The sequence below is a fragment of the Oncorhynchus mykiss genome, chromosome 17 (genome assembly GCF_057628025.1).
Source record: "Oncorhynchus mykiss isolate SJ-2025 chromosome 17, ASM5762802v1, whole genome shotgun sequence".
Taxonomy (NCBI): Eukaryota; Metazoa; Chordata; class Actinopteri; order Salmoniformes; family Salmonidae; genus Oncorhynchus; species Oncorhynchus mykiss.
In genome coordinates this window covers 15,544,254-15,569,743 of record NC_143038.1, presented here as the reverse complement: position 1 = coordinate 15,569,743, position 25,490 = coordinate 15,544,254, and the positions used below count along the sequence as shown (strand labels likewise).

At 41.4% G+C, this 25,490-nt stretch overlaps 1 protein-coding gene across 3 annotated transcripts in view; it reads right to left on the bottom strand.

Moving 5' to 3' along the window:
- The window catches only part of LOC110493770 (serine/threonine-protein kinase MARK1), an 81,227-nt gene that overhangs the window by 25,172 nt on the left and 30,565 nt on the right, over positions 1-25,490 (bottom strand). For all 3 annotated transcript variants that reach the window (XM_036949761.2, XM_036949758.2, XM_036949762.2), the window contains exon 4: positions 1,832-1,880. In XM_036949761.2, the coding sequence (XP_036805656.1) occupies positions 1,832-1,880 (49 nt within the window). The remainder of the gene's footprint in view (positions 1-1,831; positions 1,881-25,490) is intronic.

Sequence of the window (25,490 nt, the reverse complement as noted above, 5' to 3'; positions counted from 1 at the left end):
TGGTCAAGCACCGGTACACACTACCAAGTGCGGTATTTTTCAGACGTTGCCCTACCGTTGTTACACAGTAATAGAGTCACTGCTATTAGCTTCATGACATACACACTATGGAAAAAGATACAGTAGCACTGTCAACGCTGTGAAAAAAGTCTGCAAACAAGCAAACACCGGCCACAAATTATTGTTACAATATTGTTACAATATGTTATTATTATTACAATACCACGTTGGTAATAAAGCATAATTTGTTCGACCGCAACTTCTGGAGTAGCTAGCTTTAGCTTGGTACCTAGCTAGCACCAATACAACCAGCCTGAAAACAACAACCAGTAGAAACTGCAGTCATTTTCATCATTCTAAGCAATAATTTAGGAATCCTTGTGAGTAAGTATTAGCTAGGTTGCCACTTGTTGTTTGCCTATTGAAATTGAACTTCAGTTCATGAAAATAAATAGCTAGCCAGCCACATAACCCTGTTGCCCAAAGCTAATGTTATAAGCAGCCAGCTTGCTTCATCTGGCTAGTGAGGCTCGACCGGACCGGGTTATGTGTTATGAAGCTAGCCACAATAAGGATTAGGCACAATAGTGGAATTTGCAGTTTGCCTTCAAAATAAAAAGTATGCCATTGACAGTGATGAAAATGAATACAAATAGTAGAACTATGCCATACTTTTAATTTGAAGGCTAAGCGCAAAGTCCACTATTACCCAGTCAGAGCCAGATGTGATACAGCCTGGATATGAACCAGGGACTGTAGTGATGCCTCTTGCACTGAGATGCATTGCCTTAGACCGCTGCGTCCATGTGAGTGTTAACTATTTAACTGTACTAGAATGCTTAAAAGGCCGCTCATTTTTAAATATCGGTATCATATTTATTTTGGCAAGGAAAGTATTGGATATCAGTATTGGCCAAAAATGTAATATTGGTGCATCACTATTGAAATCATAACCCAAATACAGAAGGACAGTAAATGCCAGTCATGTCTTAAAGAAATTGATCTGTTGGTGAATAATTAGGTTTTAAAAAGCGACTAGGCAAGTCTTTTTTTTTTTTTAAGGGACAATGGTTTCCTTCAGATAAATCTCTGCTCTTGCCTTGAAGTGTGTGTGCGTGTGTATTGTGTAATCATTCCCAGGCCCGGAGTCTAAATGACGCCATCGCCCAGCGGTCAGTCCAAATGATGTTTTATGGGAGTAATTCCGATCCCCCCCCGCTGGGTAACTGGAATGGGCCGGCACAGAAAAAGAGCATCTCAAAGTCAACCGGAATGGGATCTGGGCGAAAAACAAAATCACACCACTCCCCTTTCCCTATCAGTCACTGCACAGCGACATCCTGGAATGCCGCTTCGCTTTCCATCAAGTTCTCTTGTTATTAGTTTGTTATTTTAATTGTATGTATCCTTTATCTAGCCTGGCAAGTCCCATTGATAAGAGTAAACCGCTATGGACAAGTAGCAGCATAAAAACATTAATAAGAAGACAATACAACATCTTAGGGCATACATGTACTTATCCTAGGTCAAGTCTTCAGGTGATATTCCATTTTTCTTTTATAGATAGATAGTGCTGTTCTCAAAACTGTCCATGTCACAGAGTATGGAAAGCGATGGATACAAATGAATTGGACGTTGTACAATAGGTTTTGAAAGAAGTCGCGTTACGTGCTGCTATAAGTATATGTAGTAATATGGTAGAGTTAGTATTAGGATTAATACGGTTGCATTAGGAGTAATATGGATACGGTACAATCTTGCTTGACACTGGCATTGCTTTTGAAAATACCTTGCATTGTTAGGATAGAATAGATGTGTTGGTTGGTCTTACCAATATTGGGGTGATTCAAGATCTTCATGATCCTGACTTCACGAAAGAGCTGCGAAAAGAAGAGAGAAAGAAAAATGTCAGGTCATCTACAATCATAACCCTCTGCAATTAAAATCACTGTCAGGGATGGTTTGTCATTTTCATCACGGAAATCAAGGAAACAAAATAGCCAAGAACAAAATCAGTTTTGAAAGTGAGATAAGAGAATACTTTGTATTCTTGCACAGAAGTTGACTTTGTATCTTGACTGGAGCATATTATTGTCATCTCCCAATGATAATTTGTTGGTACTGAGAGTGTTCAAGAGCTTCACTGACGTTTAAAAAAAGCCCAAGAACAGGGCCACATTCAGATCATTGAGCAGTTGCATCAGTGTTTTTTTGGATGACAATGCAGCTGCATTGATTTGATTTGTCCATCCAAGTTTTCTGAGCAAAAAAATAAATAAAAGTTTAAAATGAGTTATTATTGCTGGACACAAAAGACATTAAAAAAAAAAAAACACCAGCAAATCAGCTCCAAGTGAATTTAATTCTGGAAATATGTTCCAAAGAATTCCCACGCAAAGTAGAGAGATATATGTGATCGTATGCAAATGCAAGCAAGGTTTGAAATTATTATGGTTTTAGTAAAATATCTCTGTTTGGGCTTCTTGCAGTCTACAAATTATTTGCAATTACGTTCCGGCCCCCTGACCATCTGCTCAAGAAAAAAAAAAAAATTGGTGTGCGGCTTAGGCTGTACATCACTAATTACACAAGTGGTCTATAGGATACTGGAACAGAGTTTAAATAAAACTTCTGTCCAGGCTCAAGATGCTGCAATCTGGGTAGTACCATTCAATGAGATTAAACAGCACACCTCTGGACATGTACTACACCAGACAGTCTATACCATTGCTGGGCAGCTGCTGTGACACACCTAATTATAGATCCTCTGGACTGCCCCTTTATTTCCGACAGTAACGGAACAATAGTTGAATGTTATCAAACAAGTCCACATACACATTTTCCAAAGGAGTAACTAGAATACCTGCTTTAAAGAGAGCTGGAGATATGATTGGCATGCCTGCTGAAGTGTAGTAGAGCGATTTGTCACCGCTTCAGAGACGAATGGCTGGCAGGCTTTGTAGCTGAGTGTGTGTGTGTGTGAGTTAATAGTGTGCGTGCACTTACTGTGTGTGTTTGACAGACCATAATGGCTAATGGGGGTCCGTGTGGCAACAGACCCTGTGGCGCACCGTTACCCGGATGATTAGGCAGCTTCCGTGACAGGGTGCTGTAACATGTGTTGGCTGTCTGTACTCTCCTCCCTACTCCCTCCTCTCCCAGATGGCAAACGATGACCAGCACTGAAAAATTCCATTCACCCTGCCACCCACACCCCACCACATTGTCTGTAGTGGTCACAATAGCAGCATTTTACTAACAATATGACACCAGGTCAAGTAGCACGATACCACGGTGGAAAAAAACCTGAGTGGCCTACCGTCCTGACGGTTGTTCACGTTCTCTAAACGTTATGCACGTGTTCCACAAAAATCCTGTCACCGAAATTCACACTTCTACTCAATACATATTGAATTTAACGTCACACTGTATAATAGAACACTGCATAGAATCGCTGAATTGCTCATATTTTTTAAATGTTATTTAACCTTTATTTAACTAGGTTAGTCAGTTAAGAACAAATTCTTATTTACAATGACGGAATACCCCGGCCAAACCCTCCCCTAACCCTAACATTATTTGTCATCAAAATAATTATATCAAATGTGCGCGAAATCTCACAGAAAGGAAAAAAAGGTAGCTACGGCAATATGAGCAATTTCTTTAACTGTTTGAGCTAGAGACAAGACCTTTTCTTTGCTGTAAAGCTGCAAGCATGATCGTCGCGAAGCCGTTTCCCCCCTCTCTGGCACTGCTGCGTTGCACGACAGAAAACTTGCAAAGCCTATCAGACTGGCCTGTTCTCTTGGTTATACCAAGGATGAAATTATATACACAACGCATCAACTTCGCTGGCTCGGAGCACTGCTCCAATGTACAACAGGTAACAGAAGACTGATCGGGGTCTGAATAAATGATATGCTAAAAACTGATGGGAGGAATAGATGCGTAGGGGATGCGGCTGGCGGATTACTGATGCCACACCAGAAATGCGCATGAAACAGGATTACCGGGTTAGCCGGTTGTGTATATAGGCCAGCTATTGGCCTATAAAACAATTGAAAGGCCAATAAATAAAAAGCTATTGGCACCAGCCATCTGTCCAGTAGAATAACTTTTTTTTTTTTTAAAGCATAGCGAAAACGCTTTTGAACTTATTCATTGGCGAAAATACCGGTCGATGGAAATGATTATTTGTCTATAGCTTAATTTGCAGTACCAGTCAAAAGATTGGAAACACCTACAAGGTTTTTTTTTTATTTTAAATGTATTTCGTAGTATAATAATGAAGACTTCAAACTTTGAAATAACACTTATGGAATCATGTCGTAAACAAATCAAAATATATTTTACAGTTGAGATGTTTCAAAGTAGCCACTCTTTGCCATGATGACAGCTTTGCACACTTTTGGCATTTTCTTAACCAGCTTCATGAGGTAGTCACCTGGAATGCATTTCAATTAATAGGTGTGCCTTGTTAAAAGTTAATTTGTGGAATTTCTTCAGTTGTGTTGTGACATATAGAAGATAGCCCTATTTGGTAAAAGACCACGTCCATATTATGGCAAAAACAGCTCAAATAAGCAAAGAGAAATGACAGTCCATCCTTACTTTCAGACATGAAGGTCAGTCAATACGGAAAATTTCAAGAACCATCAAGCACTATGATGAAACTGGCACTTATGAGGACCGCCACAGAGTTACCTCTAATGCAGAGGATAAGTTCATTTGTTAACTGCACCTCAGATTGCAGCCCAAATAAATGCTTCAGAGTTCAAGTAACAAACACATCTCAAAATCAACTGTTCAGAGGAGACTGCGTGAATCAGGCCTTCATGGTCAAATTGCTGCAAAGAAATTATTAAAAGGACACCAATAAGAAGACACATGCTTGGGCCAAGAAACACGATCAATGGACATTGGGCCGGTGGAAATCTTTCCTTTTGGTTCCAACCTGCCATGTCTTTGTGAGACGCAGAGTAGGTGAACGGATGATCTCCGCACGTGTGGTTCCCACCGTGAAGCATGGAGGTGGTGGTGTGGGAGTGCTTTGCTGGTCACACTGTCAGTGATTTATTTAGAATTCAAGGCACACTTAACCAGCATGGCTACCACAGCATTCTGCAGTAATTCGCCATCTAATCTGGTTTGCGCTTAGTGGGACTATTATTTATTTTTCAACGGGGAGAATGACCCAACATACCTCCAGGCTGTGTACGGGCTATTAGACCAAGAAGGAGAGTGATGAAGTGCTGCATCAGATGATCTGTCCTCCACAATCACCTGACCTCAACCCAATTGAGATGGTTTGGGATGAGCTGGATCGCAGAGTGGAAGAAAAGCAGCCAACAATTGCTCCAATATATATGGGAACTCCTTCAAGACTGTTGGAAAAGCATTCCTCATGAAGCTGGTTGAGAGAATGCCAAGAGTGTGCAAATGTAATGGATGTGAAATGGCTAGCTAGTTAGCGGTGTTCGCGCTAAATAGCGTTTCAATTGGTGACGTCACTTGCTCTGAGACCTTGAAGTAGTAGTTCCCCTTGCTCTGCAAGGGCCGCGGCTTTTGTGGAGCGATGGGTAACGATGCTTCGTGGGTGACTGTTGATGATGTGTGCAGAGGGTCCCTGGTTCGCGCCCGGGTATGGGCGAGGGGACGGTCTAAAGTTATACTGTTACACAAAGCTATCATCAAGGCATAGTGTGGCTACTTTGAAGAATCTAAAATATATTTTGAACACACATTTTTCAATACAACATGATTCCATGTGTTATTTCATAGTTTTGATGTCTTCACTATTATTATACAACGTTGAAAATAGTAAAAATAAAGACAAACCCTTAAACGAGTAGGTGTATCCAAACATTTTGACTGGCACTGAAATTGAATTGAATTACAATTAGACTGTGTAGGCTACAGTATTCCTTATGCATCTGATTTATCACAGGCGTACAACATACAGATACAGATCCTATGAGTGGAAAATATGTCAGACAGCGCAAGAGCTGCTGCAGCATCATCAAATGGCAGGCAGGCTTCATCAGCGCGTCACACACTCCTTTTCCAATGAGCTGGAGGCAGGAGACCATGCATTTTGAAAACATGCGACAACAAACAGTAGTTTGAAACCTGAACGTTTTAATACATATGAGGCATGTCTTGCTTCAAATAATCAATTTCCTCTCTTTCTAAATTTCGAACGGATATTTGAATCTCTGTCACATGAAACTGCTTGTGGTGGCCTTTGACAAATGGGCTTTTCCTGCTAATTGCATTATGGAATAAACATTTGCACGTAGCCTGCTGCCTTGTGCACATTGCTGCGCTTATAATGTGAAGAAATAGTTGATAACCATTTTAAGATAAACGTTCAGGTCGGTTGCGTCAGATGCATTGTGTTTTCTGTATGTAGCCTAAGCCTACCGGTTGTATGAATTTGGGATCCATCTTCTCACAACTGTCTGTTTGGAATAGGCCATTTCTTTCTTGACAAGCTGACCAATAGAATAGGTCAACTATTCAACTAAAGGGAATAGTAGATCGACATAGGCAAGTGATTTTGCTGTTTGTTACTCGTCGGCTGAGGAAAAGTCAAACGTGGATAGTTATTTCGACATCTTCAAAAGTGCACATCAGAATTCGGTAAGAGGGGCTGCACATCATTGCATCTTCGATTTGCATGTTCTGTCATTACCATAACCTAAATGTGATTCCGGTTATTCTGAGAACCGTGGATGGAAGTAAGTGAAAGAAAGTAAAGTGGACATTATTGGGCTGGCGCATACAAGTGACTAGTTGCTGTTGCTTAAAAAAATGTAACAATTTATAAACAAAACTGATTAATAAACACAGCCAGGCCCCACTGGTTTCTTCAGATCGGTAGGGCAAACATTTTTTGTAGTATCATATGAAACGGTACTACAGTATTCTAAAATGTTGGTATCATAAGTATCATGACGTTTTGGTTCCGTGATATTACCGTGGTACCGGTATTCCATGCAACACTAATTCGATGTGTCCCAAATGGCACCCTACTGCCTATATAATGGACTACTTTTGACTAGGACCCAAGTAGTGCGATGGGCCCTGGTCAAAGTAGTACAGTATATAGGGAATAAGGAGCCACTTGGGAGGCAAGCCATCATCCTCGGACTGAACCAGCGGGGAATCCCCTCACAAGGTCTTTCAAGGTGAGGGGGAAAATAAACATACACATTTCTTTCTATGGTTCTCCTGTTCAGTGCATATGCACACAAACTCTTACCAGCATGCATTAAACATGTATGGAACTGAGTAAGTAGACAAGCTTGTACTAAATGTTGCATTTTGGATGCATTAACATAGTATTGCGGGGTATGGTGATGCTATTGCTCATAAAAATGCAAATATAACGCTCTACAATTGATGCTATACGGTTACACACTCATCTTATCAGTGTACACACACGCCTGGTGAGAGAATCCCCCCCGCATCCCCTCCCCTGAAACAAAGGGAAAACCAAACCATGACTCTATGAGTCATTATCACAATGAATAGATATCTAATTCATTCTTATTCGTTTCAGAGCAAATGTTTCAAAAGCCTGTGTCGCAAGAATCGAGTTCCTATTATGTTTTTCCATTTTTATGAGCGTTTGTCTTTTCGGGTCTCGTCTCCTTCACTCCTTCTGTGCGGTGTGTATTGTGCACCTTCCCACTCGCACGCAGACCCCAAGCCACTCCCCCTGCCACTCACAACAACAAAGACGAAAGATCACTCCTTCCTCTCTGACAAACAGCTTCAACTCTCTATTTGCAATTGAAGGTTTGGTCCCACAGAACCAGTCACAAGAACTCCGAAACACAATAAGACCGTTTTACTGTAATGGAGAAAACCTTTATAACGATACAATTTTTGTGTTTCAACTCCTCAAATTGCGTAGAGCAAAACCTACTAAAACAGGAGTATCAATGAACATTGAATCTGAATGATAGGTTTGTCACTCGCGGGATTGTGGTACCACTTACCGCTAGCAGTTTTTGTCACATACTGTTATACTAGCTGTCTAGTCTACGTTTTATAAAATGAGCATAAAAGACTATTATCTAAAGAATTGGCAACTTGTTTTCATTCTGAGAAATAAGGTGGGCCACTTGATTTCAACATCTGAACAGTGGACAGGCTAGCAAGCTGTCCAAACAGTTGGGAGACAGACGGGTGTGTTCATAACAATTCAACTGTTCTGCCTTGTTACCGAGCAAATAGAACCAAGTTGGCTATACTTTAAATATAAAAGATTAGCTGGCTACCAACTAGCACGTGAACTTCTGCTTGTGAGATTGTTTATACGAGACCTGTGTTAATTTTCTATAATGCCTGCTACAAGGAGTTGGTAATTATTAGTGAATGTGCATTGTGCATGGTTCTGGTTAAATTTATAACAAAAAAGGGTATTTTCATTGGACAGACTTAAAAGCCAGATCAGTGATTGCAAAAAAAAACAAGTTAAAATGATTTTCATAAAATAATTACATTAGTGGGTCTTATGGTTGTGGAAGGCATATATTTTGCCCAGGTTTTATCTCACAAGCCCTGAATTCATTAGATTATTGCTGACTGTTTGAAATGCAGTGTATTTTACCGCTTATTTAGCGAAAACATTAATACCGAGATGTACTGTATATCGTGAATTGCCCATAAGTCTGTAATAATCGAGATACAATAAATCACACAGCCCTGATAGAAGGTGCTTCATCTTCACTCATTTCTATGAGGAAAACGTTTTGGGGTAAAGTTTACTCTAGGTACAGATCTAGGAACAGCTTCCCCTCCTCCAATCCTAACCTTCAATTAATCATTACCGGGGTAAATGCAATACTGACTCAAGATCAGCATCTAGGGTCTACTTGACAGTGCACCAGGGAAAACACTGTACACAGGTGCACTATTAGAATGAGGCGTCAGTGTACAGAAGCTGTAGTGGGCAGGAACAGTGGTTGTATTTTTAGATCAGGGGCTATAAATAGCTCCGCACTTGGATACGGGAGAGCCTTGTAGCCACGGGATTCAACTCGATTCATATTCATGAAATCGCGGCTCGTGATAGGCTCCTTGAAAAGTGGGGCTGGGTGGGAGCAACGAGCATCTGTGAGTAACGGATTGTGTGTATTTTTAACCGTGTGGATATGTACATTTAATATGTGAACTCCATGCATGCGTGTTTGTATTTGAGCATTGGGGTATTTCTGCCCAGTACACCCAAACCAGTCTACCACTCACAAACCACCCTCTTTGAAATGCACATAGAAAAATATGAGAGGGGCAGACTAAAAAACACACACCGAATTTGAGCATTATCTTAGGTTTTTATTAATTTGCGTTGTTCACTGTCTCGGACCTCATATATGTCTTAAGAGTACCCCATACATCACAGCAACGTCAGCCCTTTCACACAAGCATTCAATCACACGTACATTTCTCAATGAACTACAGAGAAACCACACAGCCATCCTCTTGTTTATCTAGTCCTCTACTCCCATGACCCTTTGTGTCCAAGGGCCCCCCTTAGGGTGGCCTCTTGATGCCTGACTGGCTGATGCGGAGTGACAGACACGTGGGCCAGCCTCGTCTGCCTCCAATGACGCAAGTAGCACAGGAGTCTAGTCTTATCCATTGCAGAGAGCTGGGTTGCATTCAGCAGGCACCACTGTATGAAAGCGTTCTCAAAATGGGAAATTAAAACTGTTTTATTATCAGTACATTTTTGGTTAGTACTGCCTCGGTCGGTCCCAACCCCCCAAAATCTGGTTTCATGCCCACTGTGCAGGTCTGTCACTCATTGAAAGCAAGTCTAAGAAGCGGTATGTATATCTGTTATATTTGAGAAATTTCTATGCTTCCCTTTTTAACGTTTTGTTTTTGCGTGTTTTACTTTATTTTTACTCCAGCTTCAAACAACTCAAAATACAATATTTTCAGTTGTGGAAAATATATTATACAGAGATTTAGATGGTACAAAGATTCTCTACACTGCTTGTTTTGTCACAAACTGAAATTAGAGTAACATGAAGAATTTTTGGAACCAGGTAATGGTGGAGTGATTTCTGCATATTGCTTCTTTAACCACATGTGCCTTCCCACCAGAGACTAGATTCAATTCCTGCATCTTCTATTCCTGCTATGTCTCCTCCTCCCATTATCTCTCTCTCTCCCTAAACTATCTGTAATAAAGCATTAAAAAAAAATACAAATGGGAGTGGAATTCCACTCTAAAATAAATAAAAAAGGATCCTTATAGGACAATGGTCACCAACCTTTTCTGAGTCAAGATCACCGAGTCAAAATGCATGCCGAGATCTACCGCTCTGATTTTTTATTAGCATGACTTAAAACATGTAAGCCTATGCAACATTAACCAATTACAAACAGTACTGTAGCAATGAGGTTTGTGCAGTAAGCTATAGGCCCAATACATTATCACCGCATACGGGCTTTGCTTGAATTTACCTGCCACTGCATTGTTGTTCGGGGCATCTTTTAAAATTATATTTCAAAATTTGAGTTAGGCTATATGATCACACCGGTAATAGACACATTGTTGTATTACTTGTGAGGCACAGCTGAGTGAGCATACATTTAAATAATACACTTTTTTTTTTTTTTACTGGGCTGATGGTGCCTTCATCTGATTGTCAGTCTCAGCGGAGGGTGACAGCAGCAGACTGAGGGTCCGTCTCTCAACATCCCTCCGCTCTCTCTTTCCTCCACTGACACTGACCAAAAAGGAACACAGTCTTCCAGCTGATGGCGAAACTCGAGTCGCACCGCATTATTTCTGCCTCCTGCACAAATTCATGTTGTTACTGCTATGAACAGAGAAAGTGAAATATTCCTTGATATTAAAAAATACCCAAGCCACTAATAATAACAACAACGCAAACCCATAGATACACTTTCCTACTCATTCATTACTGCTGCACTGCTTGTTGTAGCGCTCAGTGGAAATAGGAAGAACACACATTTTATGGGTTATAAAAGTGTTGAATACAAAGTGTTGACATTGCCGAGTAAGAACTTAAACCTGAACTCATAAAAAAACATCAGCTCTTTGCTGTACTCGTTGACAGTCTCTCTCTAGTCATGTTTTTAAAATCTCACAGTATCAATTTTACCGTAGCTTTCTTTTATGCCTGCTACGTGACTGCAGACTCGGTCACCTGAGCAATCTGATCGGCCAGCGAAGGCATAGTGCACTTGATTTCCTCTCCAGGCCCACTGGGAAGGCAGAGTTTGTATCTTCAGACACATGAAATGGCAACAGTTTGCCTACCCGGCGCGCAGGGCAGCTGAATTGGCTGCACCTACCACCAACAGCCCGACACAAGGCTTTATCGTTGTTTTGTTTTTTTACAAAAATGTTTGGCGATCGACTAGAAATGCCTTGGAGATGGACAAGTCGATGGACCGGTTGGTGACCACTGTTTATAGGACAAGCAGTGCTACTGCACTATCACTGGCATGTTGTCCAGACAAAGCTTAGACCAGCGTGTTCCATAAGTGTCAGCTGCCAGCCAAATAGCTGACCACTAACACCTTATGTTACTGGGGTGTTAAAGTGGCCACCAAATTTGATTTTGTAGGGCAAACGTTTTGTGGTGGGGCATGCCACCGCGCCCCGTAGCTTGCTCCTTCTATTCCAGTATCATACACCTATTGGTGCCCAGCCCACATGGCCTTCAATAACACACGTATCTATTTAATGAAGTAATATGTGCACAAAACTAAATGACATTTAGTCATTTACACACACAGACAGCCATAGTAAGAACAGCTGCCAATTTGGTCACATTATACAAACACATTTCTCATTCTCCCCCTTTGAAAATACATTTAGCGATATCAAAAACAGCAACTTTTTTCCATTGTGCTGGCTACTTCAGATTTCCGGGAACACAAGTTGTTTTTGAATGGCGTTGAAAAAGATAATGAAACACTATCACAGAAGAAGCAGTACAAATGGGTGGGGGGGGGGGTGATCAGCCACATGGGAAATAGTGAGGACATCCACGAAGTGACGTGCACAGTGCTTTCACAGTGAAAAGTGTACGAACTTCAAAAAAAATATGGCGAACATATACACGCGCCCACACAAACCTGTGTGATACACGTGAAGACGACATACATAAAAAGAGTAAACGTTACAATGAAAGTGTCGCAGACACGCACAGACAACAATGTGTGGAAAAGTCCGGGAAGCGGAAAGGTCACCTACCTGCTTAGAATGCAAGATGCGAAACTAAAGAAGAGATGGAAAGAGAGGGAGAGAGAGAGAGAGAGAGAGAAAGGCAAAAGGCTAAATGATGGAGCTGCACGAAGCAGGAGAGGGGTGGGGGCTCTTTCTCGCCACACCCATCACCACCGGCCCCAACAAAAATCTCCCCCAGCAATACAGAGTGACAGATCAATTGATCACATTCGGTCCGGTCCCTTTGTTCCCCTCACGAGCTCTGTCGCGCTCTAAAAATGTCCAGGCCTGTGTCCAGGCCTGACACGGCAGATAGACCTGAGGGGTAACAGCCCAGGGAACATGCAGTGTTTACTAGTATTGTACTATTAGTACTCATAGTAGTACAACTAACAGCATTATCTAGCTATGGAGCGACACCGGACTAGAGGAGGAGACTGCGTCTGCAATGGAGGACAGGAAGCTCTGGAAGACAGACTTTTCATCCCGTCGACCCAATTTCTCCCCAATTTCGTGGTATCCAATTGTTAGTGGTTACTCTCTTGTCTCATCGCTACAACTCCCGTACGGGCTCGGGAGAGACGATGGTCAAAAGCCATGCGTCCTCCGAAACGCAACCCAACGGGAGTTGGCACTGCTTCTTAACACAGCGCGCATCCAACCCGGAAGCCAGCCGCACCAATGTGTCGGAGGAAACACAGGAGTCGCTAGTACGCGATGAGACAAGGATATCCCTACCAACCAAACCCTCCCTAACCCGGATGACGCTAGGCCAATTGTGCATCGCCCCATGGACCTCCCGGTCGCGGCCGGCTGTGCCAGAGCCTGGGCGCGAACCCAGAGTCTCTGGTGGCACAGCTAGCACTGCGATGCAGTGCCCTAGACCACTGCGCCACCTGGGAGGCCGGCATGGGCATTTCTAACACACCAGACAGTTTTTCTCCCTCGAGGCTCCCATTGTTAGACAATTAATGACCATTCTGCGCAAAACACGCCCACTGGACCAACCCATGCTCAATTGCCAGTCTGTTTCTGTACCAAGTCAAATTGGAGGACGTAAACGACAAGTAACGTTGAATAGTATCCACTGAACAACCAGAGTACTATTTGGGTAATTCAACTGTAGTTAGTCTGTCACAGACTACAGAGTTGTGGAGAGCTACCATGTTATTGAGCACCATCAAATTAGAAATATATAAATTCTCATTTGAAATGAACACTACCCTGACTTCATTCTGTTATAATTTTTTCAATAGGCTCCTCACGAAACCCATTTGACTACCCAACAAATTCTATTCAGAGGTCCTTAAGGATGCACCTTTCTCCTCACGCTTAATATGCAATTTGTAATGCATTCTTGTGCATTGAGCTGAGCAACAGACATGGTGAAATCTAAGGGATATTTTTAGCAATCCACCACGATGCCACAACAACATTCCGAGCTGACTTTGACAAGTGTACAACTTCCGGTGAGGGTGGAATTCGTTGACAGTGTTCTGGATATCTGTGTCTGTGGGTCCAACTTTCCGACTCACTCTTGGTTCCAACTGAACCGCTCTCTCAGGCGCTCATACACACACACACACACACACACACACACTCTGATTTACCCCACATCATTAAAAACTCTGTTCAGTGCAGCAGCCGGGCTGCACATTTCAAGACAAACCACACACACACACACGTGACAATGACGCACACGCTGAAAAATGTCCGTTAAGCTAGGCTTGTTAATTGCTTCCAGAAGTTACAACAATTGACACAGTTGAGCCCTCTTTCCATTATGGCACAGGTACAAAGATGAGCCCTCTTTCTACATTTATGGGCAGACTCTGCATTGGGTTGTTCCATGTCATATCAGCAAGCCATGACACCCACCTTCTCAGATTTATTTAACCTTTATTTCACTAGGCAAGTCAGTTGTGAACAAATTCTTATTTACAATGACGGCCTACCCCGGCCAAACCTGGACGATAGTGGGCCGATTGTGCCCCGCCCTATGTGACTCCCAATCATGGCTGGATGTGATACAGCCTGGATTCGAACCAGGGACTGTAGTGACGCCTCTTGCACTGAGATGCAGTGCCTTAGACCGCTGCGACACTCGGGACCCCAGTTAGAAACAGATAAGATTAGCATTCCTGCAAACCTTATTTTGTTGAACTATAAATTTGATCTGAGAAATTAAGCTAATTGATTGCACCCTTATTGGTCCTTTTATTTTACAGGATTCATATAAAGAGAGAACCTAACATCCAATTTGGACCAAACTTTTTTCTAACAATGAGTAAGACATGAGGAATCCAAAGAAATGGTCAAAAACCAACCGCAAACCCCACGCCAATCCCACCCCTATAACGAGTATACAGCATCAGTTCTCCATGTCTGACTAGTAGTATGGAGTTGCGGCTCAGAGTATTGTAATGTATTCTCAGTGAATTTGGTGAATTTTTGTTCAGAGAAATTAGTCATTGAAATTGTTTGGTTTATGTCCCTGATATTACCAGGTTCTGACCCCTGAATTTGCACTAGCCTTCAGGTGACTGGTGCGTTCCAACTATGGGAACTATATCATAACCGACAAGATATGACGTGGCGGTCAGTGCCGTTTAGGATTAGGGAGGACATTATTTTTTTTTAATGAGCATGGCCATAGTTCTACTACAGCATATTGGATGACTAACTCATATTCCATTCACCCAGCTCAATGTAACATTGGTAGGTTTGGGCTACTACATGATACTCGAATTTGCCCTTTATCCATCATGAGTTTGCTACAACCTAGCCAACAAATTAAAAGTTTGTTGGCTAGGTTGTAGCCAAGAAACTACAATAAAGTAAGTACAAAGTAGGTACGCAGGTCAAGATACAAATCTCATAAGGTGACAGACAGTGACACATTCAATACCGCCTGGCACACTCATCTGCATCTAGCTGATCTGGGGAAATCATTCCTCCAAACAGTTGTAACTAAAATTATTGGATACATTTCCATTTGCTTACGTTTTTAAAAAAAAGTTTCAAAAAGAGTTCATTCATACCAGCCACCAACAACATCATCCCTTTGCTCATTGTACAATTCCTTCTCGCATCTACATGCTCTCCTCCTCTCACCTTTTTCCTTCGCTTGTGGAATTCAGTGCACAACACAGCCGTTTGTGACCAGGCTCAAAAACCTCTCAAAAAGCCAAACTTTCATACCATAATCGCTAGACAGCCTACATTGTTGTCACCATTGTAACGTTATACCGTTAAATCAACAAACTAGAACTAACGCGTGCTGTACGGTATACAGAAACTACTTTTCCGATATTAGAACATCAAAAATGGTTCTGTTAAATGTCTCACGGATCAAGTCTGTCTATCAGCGCAGTTGATGTCCCCCTTATAGCATGAGCGCACCGTGCCTGCTCCACTTAGCCTGCACTGGGAGTCTGGGCTGCAAATAAATTAACACACGAATAATGTGACACAGCATTTAGAAATGTTGAAACTGTTCCTTACTGTTCGCAAAACAATGTCCATAAAGGCTAGAACACTTTACAATGCAAGAAGATTAGCTTCCAGCTTTGTAGTCTAACTTTCCTTGCTAGCTTACAGCTAAATCAAACATTAATTCACTACCCTAGTACTTTGTGATATGCAAAATATGCTGATTTCTGTGACTTTGGCTAAAATGCTTATTTTTTGGTTATGGTGTCGAGTATCGTGATAAACCTTGCGTGGGTATCGAAATCAAATTCTGTTATCGTGACAACACTAATCCAATCCATGTGTACAACCACGCGGTAACGTTAGTGTACAACAAGCAGATTAGCAGTTACACCGGCGGGCCCCAGTGGCAATAAATTAACACAACCGAAAGCTTACCTTGACTTGGAAGAGTTGCAGTGTTGGATAGCCTTAGCCAGCTAGCTAGCTAACATACATAGCATTCCTCTGTTTGAGTCAGGTTATTGAGTAGGCTAAATTAGCTGCATTAGCTAAGTGAAAGGTAAACCTAGAAAAAAAACGAATTCTCTCCCTCTCTGCTTCTCCTTAATTTAAGAAATTAATTTGTTTAAAACTATTGCCTTTCTCTTTGAGTCAACCACAAACCACACTTTATGCACTGCAGTGCTAGATTGCTGTAGCTCATGCTTTCAGAACTCGATTCATTCTCTGATCCTTTGGGTGGACAACATGCAGTTCATACTGCAAAAGCTCAGACAGGTTGGAGGACATCCTTCAAAAGTCGCTATAATTACTGTGAAAGTCTAAGGAAGGGGGTGAGAACCATGAGCCTCCTAGATTTTGTATTAAAGTCAATTTACCAAGAGGAGGATGGAAAATAGCTGTTATCCGGCTACACCATGGTGTCCCCGTTTTTAACAGTGCATTAAAAACAGACCGCAAATTGAAATAATATTTTACGTGGCAAGAAAGACCGGGCAGCAGAGCCTACCGGTTGACGTCTCAATTGCGTTGTGCTTGTTTTGTCCAGAAGAGGGGGCTGCTCGCTATATCATCTTCATTCACTCTTCTACTAACTACTTGCTCGTGCTAGTTGTAGAGAAAACTGCTGTGGAAAACTCGGCCAGAAGCTAGCAAGTGTCAAGTGAATCCACAACATCACCACAAATGTCTTTTCAAGCCAGGTAAGTTACAATCGTTTGAGATACTAGCTAGTGATGTTAGGTCACAATTTATTATATAGATAGATGATCTGCTCATTAAGATTTTAAATAGGTTATGCTAGCTAACATTAGCTATGTCGACTAAGTTACCTAGCTAGGTTACCTAGCTACTGTTTATGGTAGCTAGGTTAAAAAAATGTTCACTTGTAAACATGCAGTGGACGGGCTATTTTGAAAATACGATTATATTAAATTAATGCACAATTAATTATGAGAATATTTATTTGTAGATTACAATTAATGGTTTGGCATTATAATAAGTGTGAAAATATATTTAGACATTTTCATGGATAACATTAGCATAATGTTTTCTGTTAGAGAGTGGAGAGGAAGGAGAGGAGGAAGACTGGATAGGAATTAAAGAGATAGAGGAGGAAAGGTAAAGATATGATTACAGAGCCTGCCAATTTATTATTCCAAACAATGTTTTGAGATAATACAAAAATGATGCAAGCAATGGGAATCTGTTAACCAAAGTATGTTATCTAGAAGTGTACTATTTATTATTAAAAATTGGAGAGGAAGGAGAAGGAAAAATGAAGGGAGTAAAAAGAGTGAAGCGAGGAGAGTGTAGAAGAGTGAGGTGGAAAGGTAAAGAGAAGGAAAGGAAGAAAGAGAAGGAAGATGAGTGAAGAAAAGAGGAGAAAGATTGGAGCAGAAGAAAAGGTTAAGAGAGTAAGAGCAGACAGAGAAGGTACAATGGCAATTGTCCAAGAAACAGAATGAATGATATATGGACAGCAGCAAGAAATAGGTTCACTGTTTCTATGCTTATTGTGAAGACAAACTTCAACCCCCTCTGCCAGGAGTTCATGGAAAAGCTGGCCAAAGACAGCAATCCTGAAGAGATGCTTCAAACATTCTTCTGAGAAATATACAGATTAGGTTGGTAGAAGTATATTATGTAGTTACCAATCTCATCAGCATTTTATTTCTTTATTAAGTTAAGTATTTCACATATACTATTGCCTGTTTTTTTTGCTCATTTGCTCATGTTCTCTTCTGCTCTTATTCTACTCAGACTACCAGGACCACTGAATGGCTGTTTAGATCAGTTGTACCCAGACTACCAGGACCACTGAATGGCTCTTCAGATCAGTTCTACCCAGACTACCAGGACCACTGAATGGCTGTTCAGATCGGACAGTTCTGTCTTGTCTGTGGCGTTTCTGTAATATAGTTGTTTTCTCTATCACAGTGTGCCTGTTAGACTAAATACATGAAACCGGAATTGTCCCCCATTTTATTTCATAAATAATAACATTAGATATTTTAATTATATATTGACCGTCGAACTGGAAATGTCCACGGTTTTAATTTCAGAAATCTGGTCACCTTAATCTAGAGTGCTGCTGAGGCTACTGTAGACCATTGCAAAACATTGTGTATTAGTGTGGTGACATGTAAATTAGGACTGTCAAAGTTAACGCGTGAAATTTAAAATCGGCATACTTTTTTTTGACGCCGTTAATCCATTTCTTCACCACACGGACCCTTTTAAGTGCAGAACACAACACTGGTGCAGGCAGTGCTTGCGGCTTTGCATGGCTGACGACTGTGTGCCTCTAGACAAAGTCATGTGAAAGTTAGCTTGGTTTTTTATTTCTGCCACCGATTGGTGCGCATGTCACAGGTCGTTTTAAACTACTCGTGAGCCGATATTTGTTGGTTAAATAACTCTTCTTTTTTTTTTTTTAGCTAGCTAGTCATGTTACCTACCTTTGTCAATTAGCTAGCAACATGATAACAGACTAGGCTATGCACACATTTTAAATAGCACAGGAAGAACTGAAAAGGAATAGGCTCTACAAAGAGATGCTTCAAAAAGGTAGGCTGCATATTCAAGAGTGGGGTGCAAGAGTACAGTGAAATGCCTTTCTTGCCTGCTCTTTCCCAACAATGCAGTAATCAATATCACAGTCAATAGTGTGAGAGCGGGAGTAAGAGAGTAATTCTCGACCAGAAAGTGGAAAGGTCCTCTGATGTCACATAGGTTGATACATTGCTGTGTTCTCATTTATAAAGTCCCACTATACCGAACATCATTACTAAACTTGAGACGTTCGAGTTACCACACCCAGTCTCAGGGATGATTAACTCTGGAAATGCCTTTGGTCACTAGTTAGGTAAATCAGCTTTTAGTTCTCTTGCACATTATTTGTGGAACAATCTTCAACATTTTCTTAAATTTTATGTTCTGGCAACTCAAAAAGCTGACTGAGGACTATATTACTGAAAAATGTGTTGACTGTGTTTTGGTCTCAGGACTCCCTGATAAAATAAAAGGTTAAATAAAATGAGAGTGCGCAGGCCTATGTGTGTAAAGTTATCTGAACAGTACAGATGGTTAAAGTGTTTTCAGAGAGTCAGTACCCCCCATAGTCCAGGGATCATTAACAGGATTCAGCCACGGGCCGGAACATAATTAAGCCTACAAATAATTTGACTGCAAATTGACCGCAAGAATCCCAAATAGACATAACGTTTGACTAAAACATAATAATTTAAAAACTTGCTTACATTTGTACACAATCACATATATTACTCTACTATGTGTAGAAATACTTTGGAACAGATTTCCTAAACTTGGAGCAGATTTGCTGGTGTTTTTACAGTGTAAAGTCCAATAATTATTAAATAGTTTATGTTTTTGTTCAGAGAATTGGGGGGCCAAAATTCAGACCACGGGATGCCAGTTGGGGAACCAAACTAGAGTCACACTCATTTAGAATGCTTGAAGCATTAACAGTACTTAAAGCTGTGTGTGTGTGTGAGTCAGAGACTGCCGTGCGCAAGTGTTAAACTTCATGACCATTGGGATCATAAGAGGGAGTAGGCCTACTTAAAGCTATGTTAGTGACTTTTGTGTTTATGTAGAAAATGCTAATAAAACATTCTGATGTAGATAATTGTGTTTCCGTACCTTACAAATCAAAGCATAGTTTGCCTGTAACTCAATGCAATGCTTTTTAAATGGAAAGATTGTTCTTTAGGCACAAATTTGAGCAAATCATTTTTGAGGGATTAATCACGATTAACTAATCCTATTAACTTGATTATAATCATTTGACAGTCCTAATGTAAATATATTTAATCTAAGAAGAACAACTAACTTCTCACAATTTTTATTTGTATGAAATTCACCGATAAACTAGGAAGGGGAGGACCATCCTGAGTAACTATTGTTTATCATCCAATGAAAAACAACATGAAAAACGTACTGGCAATAGCAGACAAATTAAATCCCAAAATAAAATAACATATACTTCATACTCGGAGGTCAACACAAACAATTTGGACATTCTCTTACCAATACATAGCCTACCAAGCAAGTTTCAATTCCAGGGGTGCCCCAAATGTTTCACTCAGGCCCCCCTTCCAGCATTGGGGAACATTCCGCCACATCTATTTTTATGGGCACAAGCACTGTTAATGACAAACTATTTACACCCCTCTTGTTGGCAAAGATAAAATGTTGCAGGTTTAAAGGTTATTTCTTGCAATTCTATACATTTTGCCATGTCTAATTTGAATTCATGTGATATTTGAGTGACTCAAACATTACCACAAAATCTATGGGCTAAAAAACATTACCTGACAAGTTGATCTGGACTTTTGACGAGTTATAAATTAGAGGTCGACCGATTATGATTTTTCAATGCCGATACCGATTATTGGAGGACCAAAAAAAGCCGATACCGATTAATCGGCTGATTATTTAAATGTATTTATAATAATGACAATTACAACGATCCTGAATGAACACTTATTTTAACTTAATATAATACATAAATAAAAATCTATTTAGCCTCAAATAAATAATGAAACATACTCAAATTGGTTTAAATAATACAAAAACAAAGTGTTGGAGAAGTAAAAGTGCAATATGTGCCATGTAAAAAAGCTAACGTTTGAGTTCCTTGCTCAGAACATGACAACTTACGAAAGTTGGTGGTTCCTTTTAACATAAGACTTCAATATTCCAAGGTAAGAGGGTTATATACACTGCTCAAAAAAATAAACACTTAAACAACACAATGTAACTCCAAGTCAATCCCACTTCTGTGAAATCAAACTGTCCACTTAGGAAGCAACACTGATTGACAATAAATTTCACATGCTGTTGTGCAAATGGAATAGACAACAGGTGGAAATTATAGGCATTTAGCAAGACACCCCAAATAAAGGAGTGGTTCTGCAGGTGGGGACCACAGACCACTTCTCAGTTCCTATGCTTCCTGGCTGATGTTTTGGTCACTTTTGAATGTTGGCGGTGCTTTCACTCTAGTGGTAGCATGAGACAGAGTCTACAACCCACACAAGTGGCTCAGTTAGTGCAGTTCATCCAGGATGGCACATCAATGCGAGCTGTGGCAAGAAGGTTTGCTGTGTCTGTCAGCGTAGTGTCCAGAGCATGGAGGCGCTACCAGGAGACAGGCCAGTACATCAGGAGACGTGGAGGAGGCCGTAGGAGGGCAACAACCCATCAGCAGGACCGCTACCTCCGCCTTTGTGCATGGAGGAGCAGTGCCAGAGCCCTGCAAAATGACCTCCAGCAGGCCACAAATGTGCATGTGTCTGCTCAAACAGTCAGAAACAGACTCCATGAGGGTGGTATGAGGGCCCGACGTCCACAGGTGGGGGTTGTGCTTACAGCCCAACACCGTGCAGGACGTTTGGCATTTGCCAGAGAACACCAAGATTGGCAAATTCGCCACTGGCGCCCTGTGCTCTTCACAGATGAAAGCAGGTTCACACTGAGCACGTGACAGACGTGACAGTCTGGAGACGCCGTGGAGAACGTTCTGCTGCCTGAAACATCCTCCAGCATGACCGGTTTGGCGGTGGGTCTGTCATGGTGTGGGGTGGCATTTCTTTGGGGGGCCGCACAGCCCTCCATGTGCTCGCCAGAGGTAGCCTGACTGCCATTAGGTACCGAGATGAGATCCTCAGACACCTTGTGAGACCATATGCTGGTGTGGTTGGCCCTGGGTTCCTCCCCCCAAGACAATGCTAGACCTCATGTGGCTGGAGTGTGTCAGCAGTTCCTGCAAGAGGAAGGCATTGATGCTATGGACTGGCCCGCCCGTTCCCCAGACCTGAATCCAATTGAGCACATCTGCGACATCATGTCTCGCTCCATCCACCAACGCCACGTTGCACCAGACTGTCCAGGAGTTGGCTTTAGTTGGATGCTTCAGTCCAGGTCTGGGAGGAGATCCCTCAGGAGACCTTCCGCCACCTCATCAGGAGCATGCCCAGGCGTTGTAGGGAGGTCATACAGGCACGTGGAGGCCACACACACCACTGAGCCTCATTTTGATTTGTTTTAAGGACATTATATCAAAGTTGGATCAGCATGTAGTGTGGTTTTCCACTTTAATTTTGGGTGTGAATCCAAATCCAGACCTCCCTGGGTTGATACATTTGATTTCCATTGATAATTTTTGTGTGATTTTGTTGTCAGCACATTCAACTATGTAAAGAAAAAAGTATTTAATAAGAATATTTCATTCATATCTAGGATGTGTTATTTTAGTGTTCCTTCATTTTTTTGAGCAGTGTAGTATTTATAGGACTATTTCTCTCTATACCATTTGTATTTCATATACCTTTGACTATTGGATGTTCTTATAGGCACTTTAGTATTGCCAGTGTAACAGTACAGCTTCTGTCCCTCTCCTTGCCCCTACCTGGGCTCGAACCAGGAACACGTCGACAACAGCCACACTCGAAGCAGCGTTACCCATCGCTCCACAAAAGCTGCGGCCCTTGCAGAGTAAGGGGAATAACTACTCCAAGTCTCAGAGCGAGTGGCGTTTGAAACACTATTAGCGCGCACCCCGCTAACTAGCTAACCATTTCACATCGGTTACACCAGCCATTAGGCTGATAGGCTTGAAGTCATAAACAGCGCTGTGCTTGCGAAGAGCTGCTGGCAAAACGCACAAATGTGCTGTTTGAATGAATGCTTACGAGCCTGCTGCTGCCTACCATCGCTCAGTCAGACTTCTCTATCAAATCATAGACTTAATTATAACATAACACACAGAAATACGAGCCTTTGGTCATTAATATGGTTGAATCCGTAAACTATTATTTCGAAAACAAAATGTTTATTATTTCAGTGAAATACGGAAATGTTCAGTATTTCATCTAACGGGTGGCATCCCTAAGTCTAAATATTCTTGTTACATTGTACAACCTTCAATGTTATGTCATAATTACGTACAATTCGGACAAATTAGTTCGCAATGAGCCAGGATGCCTAAACTGTTGCATATACCCTGACGCAGTGTGCAATGAACGCAAGAGAAGTGACACAATTTCACCTGGTTAATATTGCCTGCTAACCTGGATATCTTTTAGATAAATACGCAGGTTTAAAAATATATACTTCTGTGTATTGATTTTAAGAAAGGAATTGGTGTTTATGGTTAGGTATAGTCGTGCAACGATTGTGCTTTTTTCGCAAATGCGCTTTTGTTAAATCATCCCTCATCCCTAAATCATTAACTGACTTGCCTAGTTAAATAAAAAGTGTAAAAACATTTTTTTTTTTTAAATGGCAAAAATACCGATTTCCGATTGTTATGAAAACTTGAAATCGGGACCAATTAATCGGCACTAATTAATCGGTCATTCCGATTAATCGGTCTAACTCTATTATAAATACCTCTAAGGTATGCAATGACTGACATGGCAAGAGGAACTGATGATGCACTACCCAATTTTGAGATTTTACCTTGTGCATTCTACTATTACTTTCAAGTTGAAAGCCACCCCCTTGCTGACCTCTCGTGCCCCGTAGGGGCTGCACCCTACAGTTTGGGAACCACTGATCTATTCAATGCTGGCCAAATTCCACTCAAGATTTTAGAGGGGTAATTTATGAGTATGGGACTATTGGCTGCACAAATCAAAATGCCCTGGTCAAGTCTACTGCTCCACCAGCAAGCCAATAGAGATGTGTCTTGTGGGGAGTCAGAGCAGTCTCGAATGATTAATCAGAAAACAGGCCCTGAAAATTCCTTCCCTTGGAGGTACTTTGCAGCATGGTCAAGTAATTGACGGGCAGATGTTGGGCCATTTTTAGCTTTTCCGACCACACCGGAAAAATAATAATGTAGCAGAATACTAGCAGGGTAACAGGCCTGTGGAGCTTTGACAAATCCCACACTGTGTTTTTATAATGCGAGAACTCATGGCGCATGCGTCTCGATAGTCCAATGCGGCTTCCTCTCCTCTTCATCTGCGCAGTTCTGAAAACACAGGATAAAGTGACAGCAATATGTCGAATGCCTTTTAGGAATTTGCTTTCACTTGGAAATAAAAATGAGGAGAGGTCTTAACTATATTCAACTTTATTTCAGGTATGCACAGATGGAAGAAAATGAGACGAGGAGAGGAGGCCTTTTTAGACTACTGACGTGCACCCTTTGTGTTGAAGGACAAAGCGCCCATGGCTAGGGGAGGATGTGGTTAGTTCAGAAATCACTGACCCTCACAGAGCAAATGGGACCTAATGCGAGCTATTGATCAGCTGGAATACGATAGCGTGGATGGCCCTGGCATTATAAGTGTCTCGGGCCATTATCGACGGATTCTGCCTCCTATGAAGAAGTCACAAGCCGGCCTACGTCCTGTTTCATGTACGAAAGGAAAACTGTACCTAAACGATTACAATGTTTCTGTCTGTAACTCTGTTTGTTCATTTCTCAGTCTTTCTGTTAAGATCATCCTTCCCTTCATTCATCCATCCACTCCTTTCATCCTTCCACCCATCCTAGACAGGCTGATGCAGGGTGTTCTGAATGACATCCACCACCAGAACTGCTCGTGGTGTGAGAGTATGAGCGAAAGCAAGCGAGCGAGAATTCTCTAGCGTGACTCATTACCGAGCTGAAACGCGAGCACCCTCTGCATGGTCGGAACCAACCAGAAGCCTGCGATACAACTTCCGCTTTTGGACGTTAACAAGGCGACACGCCATCTTAACCCTTGACACTCGTGGGAATGGGCCTATACGGATAGGACTCAATTTAAATGTTTCTTACAGAAGAAATATGAAAAGCATATGCCTAACCATGGTAGCAATTGAAAGTGAACAGTTTGGAGATAATGGGGAAATTATTAGACCAAAGTTGAGGACACAACAATTCACCTGACACAAGACAATCAAAACAATACACTTGATTTTGTGCACTTTGCCTCATTTGTTGATAACGAAATCAGAAAATAATCTTGATTTGATATTAAGATGAAAACGCATTGGACCTTTAATATACCACAGTATATAGATATGCAGAAATGAGTTTAAAAGCTCAAAATGCAATGGTGACTTGACCTCACAAGACCAGCTAGTTACACATAGCATATTTTTGAGGCACAAAATAGGCCCACATATTGATTTTATACAATCGTCATGCCACAGTTCTCTTCATCCATTAAATGGTTATAACCCATACCCAAAACACTAAGATAATAACATGTCCCTTGGTCATTCCCCCCCCCCAACAAAATCATTGTACATTTTAGATAAATGTATGACTTACTCGCTAAATCGGTAAATCGCTAGTTTATGAAATTAC